This window comes from Capricornis sumatraensis, chromosome X, assembly GCF_032405125.1.
Source record: "Capricornis sumatraensis isolate serow.1 chromosome X, serow.2, whole genome shotgun sequence".
In the NCBI taxonomy this organism is placed as follows: domain Eukaryota; kingdom Metazoa; phylum Chordata; class Mammalia; order Artiodactyla; family Bovidae; genus Capricornis; species Capricornis sumatraensis.
In genome coordinates, this window is record NC_091092.1 from 119,986,280 (window position 1) to 119,990,938 (window position 4,659).

The following is a 4,659-nucleotide window of genomic DNA, read 5'->3' on the forward strand; positions in this document are numbered from 1 at the left end:
TTTTTACTAATAGAAAGTTTAAAAGGAATAAGGTAAACAACAACTTAAAGACTCTTTTCCTCCACTTCTTTTTGTTTCTCAGTATTTTCTGTGGTCATCTTTTGCATTACCGTGAAAATCTCTCCTTCAGTGCCGTGTTACCTACTTCCAGATCATGGAGACAATAAAGATGGTTTGTGAACTTTTTTACACCTACCAAAACTGTAACTTTAAAGCTCTTAAAACAGCAATAAATGTAACAGCAGTATCATTACCAAATTAATATTCTGAACAAAAACAAACTCACAAGTAAAAACATTTGGAGAAAAGGAAATAAATAATGTGTAGAAGTTAGTCATGTAAAACAGTAATGAGATCTAAACTTGGTTTGCTTCACTCCTACCACCTTTCACTCTTTAGAAGCTTGACTACTCTTCAAGAAAATTCTGTTCCAAAGTCATGTTACCTTGTTTGTATTGTGAACAATATATTCAGTACTTCCAATGTGTTTTACAAATACCTAGACTGTGGCTTTCAAAACTTAAAAACAGCAAAGAACTATAGTTTATATGATCCATACATTTGTATTCTGAAGCACTATAAACCTTATCAAAAGTAGTAACATTACAAAATACTTAACACCTCCCTCATCTCTTTATCTATCTACTTTGAATCATCTTTCCCTGGATATTTCTCCTGTGGATAAAGGGGAAAAGATACATATTTTGTTAAAATGAACTACAGGTAAACTCCCTTACTACTTAAAACTATAAGAACACATGGGTATTGTTCCCTCCACCCCTACCACTCTGCACTATTTAGGAGCATGATTGCTCTCTTCCAACACAAAGGGAACAAAGGGCCCAGACCTCCCTCCTTAGATGTGGGAAGAGCTGCAGGACTTGGCCCTGGAAGGGGCACTGGCCTCAGCCATAGCTGGATCCTGCGTTGCACCTCTCAGCCCTGCTCCCTCCGCTTGATCTCTCAGAGCCTCGTCATAGAGGTCTCGGAAGGAACTAAGGACCATATCATGGATCTTGGCCAGAACCTCCAGCACCTTCATCTTACTGGTCTCAGCACAAGCCCTTGGGACCCACAGGAACTCATAGCACAGAGGATCACTATTGGGCACCTGGAGGTACTTCAGGTACTTCTTCTGCACCAGATCTTTGGTGATGAGCCTTCTAGGCTCCCCAAAGATCGGGTGCTTCCTCCCAGCATAGACCCCCAACACACTGAGGAATTCCCAGACCTCCTCCTCGGTGGCCCGGTTCCCCTTCATGAAGATGACCCCCAGGAGCACCATGAGGAGACCGGACTTGGGCAGCCCCTTCTCATCACTCGGACCTTCGTCACCCCCGAGGCTGAGCTTGCTGATGAGGACATAGATGTTCCTGCTGCGGTCGACTTCCTTCAGCTCCAGGCCAAACACCAGCTCCATGCGCTCAGAGGCTCTCCTGAGGATCTCGGAGAAGTGCTGCCTATACTTCCTGTTGATGACTGTCAGCAGGGCGTTCCGCGTGATGGGCTCCTTCTTGGTGTACTTCTCCAGCAGGAACTCCACCAGCATGCTGGCCTTCCTGGTCAGAGGATCTTTGCGAGTGCTCTGAGTGGCCAGGGCTGCCCGGGAGGCACCTGCACTTTCTTTCTCTGGGCCCTGGGCACCTTCATCAGATCCTGCACAGGAAGGCCCTGCATCAGGAGAGCTAGTGGCTGAAGCTCCCTGAAGCTTCTGGCTTTCACCAGCAGCAGGGGAGCTCCGGGGAGAACCCTGAGGGCCAGAAAAGGGGGAGGAGGGGCACTCCTCTTCTGCAGCTGCAGCAGCACTGGCCTGGGCCTCCTGGGGACACTGAGTGTCCCTCCGGACCTGGTAGCGTTTCACACAGGTATGGTACTTATTGTTGTGCCTCCAAGGCATGATGACACAGGTCACGGACTGCGGGTGGGTGTGAAGGCACCGAGGGCACCTAAAGTAAGGACAAGGAGATTCTGTGAGCATCTTCACCGGGGAGAGTCCTCCCCGACTTGAACCAAGGCTGCTTCTGAGGGGTCTTTCAGGCCAGTGCTCTAGGACCCACAGGGCTGCTGTTCTCCTGGTGAGCCTATCCCCTGAGACCCCTGAGGAAGATATGAGAGTGAGCACTGGGGCACAGTCAGAGAGCCCTGCCTGATTGTTAGAGGGGGGCCTGTAGGGGCTGGCAGGGGAGGCAGGTTCTCTTAATTCACATTTAGAATCAGGATGAAAATTGGGACAAGACTCCCCCATATCCGAACCCCACCCCCACCCCAACTCTGCACATACCCTGTTCCCTCTCCTGCTCTGAAGTTGACACTGCCTCCTTTCTTGTCACTCCAGAGGAAGAGAGGAGGGACTGCTCAGCCCTCCACCAAAGGGTCCCGGGATCTGCCCTTTTGCTGTCTGGCAGCTGCCCCTTTATGACTACACTCTAACTTCCCCTCTCAGACCGCAGCCGCCCTTCCCTGTGTTTGGCCGGGAGGAAATGCTGAGCACAGGGGAGGGTCCTGAGTGGTCCATGTGATGGGAAGGATGGTCGTCACCCTGACTCCTCCCGAGCCCTGACATCCTCCCTCTGCTGACTGGCTGCCAGCTCCTTGGACCGTGGTCCCCTCCTCTCTGTGTCCCCCTCCTCTCTGTGTCCCGTGCCCTCGATCACAGTAAGGGAGCCCCTCATTCTTTAGAGCTGCCGAGGTGCTGCCCGGATGGTCCACGTCTGAGTCGCGGTGGGTGGGGTGTTATGTGTAGCCACCGTTCTGGGGCGTGGAGACCCTCAGTCCCCCCGAAAGTTTCGCCTTCACTCCACAGGGCTCGAGGCTGTTACTCTATTGAGCAGAGCCAAAGTTCAGCAGAGCCTAACCGAGGCATTCTTTCCCGACACCCACTAGGGGTTAGCAGATGGTCTTGGGGCCTAAGAACTAGGCTGGATCCTCTGGTCTGAGAGCAGGGGCAGGGTGGCCTGAGGTTGTGCGGTCCCCTCTTTTTGGCCGGAAAAGGGGTTGGGGGTGCGGAGATGTGTCCCCACACTAGTAACTCACGTCACCTCCAACTTTGACAACTGATAAGACTTGGGACTCCTCTGTCTGGTCACCATCCACAGCAGCTCTCAAAGATAACGGCACTCTCAAAGATGGCGTCACACTCCAGCATGTTTAGGAAGATGTCACTTCCTGTCATGCACATCTGGGCCCCAGGAGGACACCAGGGGTGGGGCCTTGATGGGTGGGATTCCAGGGGAGTTTCCTGCAGCATTGGCACAGGAGTTTTCCTTTACTGTTAGGGAGTCCTGGGACGTCACTGTGATGAGCTCAGTCAACTGGCCTCACTCCTTGCCTCTCACTTCTGTCAGCAACCCTGGCAGAGAGTATTTAGGAGTACGAGCCTAAAAGCCTTCATGGAGCTCTGGAGACTGACAGTGAGGTCTCTCTGGGGCCCCTTCTTCTGTGTTGAGTGATGCTCTCTGTTCTTTGTGTCTTCCCTTGACCACTGTAGGTGCTGGGCTAAGGCCCATCTGCTGACCTGAGGACAAAGCCTCACATGGAAGACATCAAATCCCCAGACTCCTGGTGTGAAGTGCACGTACGTCTCATCTGGACACTTCTGCCTGATGCTTATCTGGACACTTCTGCCTGAGGCTTCCTGGAAATGGCTGAAGCAGGTAAGACGAGCTGAGAGTGAAGGATAGGAGACTATCTTCTGTGGTGTGGAACCCCTCACATGTCACTCAGGATCTTCATATTGACTGCTAGCAAGGCCTGGAAATCCTTCCCTTTCTGGCATGAATCCACCCCTGTCCCCAACCATGCCCCACACAATCCCAGCAGAGTAAGTGAAGAAAGGGGATCCTTAGCCTGACAGTTCTCACTGTAGGCTCTTAGTTGACTACAGGGGCATTGCTCTTAAGTTCTGAGATGAATGTCTGTCCTTTTGTATAATTACTATAATACTAGTCTTTCTCTTTTGGTCCCTGTGCAATAGTCTATTAAGGTGACCATTTAAAAGGCACAGTTGTAATCCACTAACATTCCCTGGTGACTCAGATGGTGAAGAATCCGCCTGCAATGTGGGAGACCTGGGTTCCATACCAGAGTTGGAAAGATCCCCAAGAGGAAGGCATGGAAACCCAATCCAGTATTCTTGCCTGGAGAATCAAAATGGCCACAGGAGCCTGTCAGGCTATAGTCCATGGGGTTGCAGTGTTGGACACAGCTGAGCAACTCAGCAAACACACAACAAAGTTTGTGCTGGTTTTTTAATGACCTGTGGGCTATACTGCCACATCCAACCCAAACTTTGGTGCCCCATGGTCCTGGCATGGGGCTCTGAGATGCTGTCTCAGATACCCTCAGTGAAGCAGTAGAGATTCATGGTCCCAGGGCATACTTGAAGAATCAGAGGCTCAACTTTCAAGCCTTTTCCAGCTTATCCTGTTGTCTGCTTCCCTTGTAGGCTGCACACCTATGTCAGCCTCGGAGTACTCCCCAACCTGGGCACTCATATGGTCTAGTTCAGTGGAGACCGATTGTCCATCAGGGATTATGTAATTTTGTGTCTTTGCTTTTGTTAATAGTTTTCTTTATTCCTTGGATAAGTTTGTTTGTTTGTTTGTTTTTCTGGATACAGAAAACAGCAGCCCATGGTTGACTGGGGTCTTAGCTGCTCTG

The 4,659-nt window shown here is 50.7% G+C and overlaps 1 protein-coding gene across 1 annotated transcript; it reads right to left on the reverse strand.

The window, feature by feature from the left end:
• Window positions 1-856: 856 nt before the first annotated feature.
• On the reverse strand, window positions 857-2,245 carry LOC138071933 (melanoma-associated antigen B17-like). Its single transcript, XM_068963303.1, has one exon. It carries the CDS (start codon window positions 2,243-2,245, stop codon window positions 857-859), a length of 1,389 nt encoding a protein of 462 aa, XP_068819404.1.
• Between the last annotated feature and the right edge of the window lie 2,414 nt (window positions 2,246-4,659).

Bases quoted from the DNA above. Each gene is read 5' to 3' on its own strand.
- LOC138071933 (XM_068963303.1), bottom strand. From the start codon at position 2,245: ATGGGGGAGTCTTGTCCCAATTTTCATCCTGATTCTAAATGTGAATTA.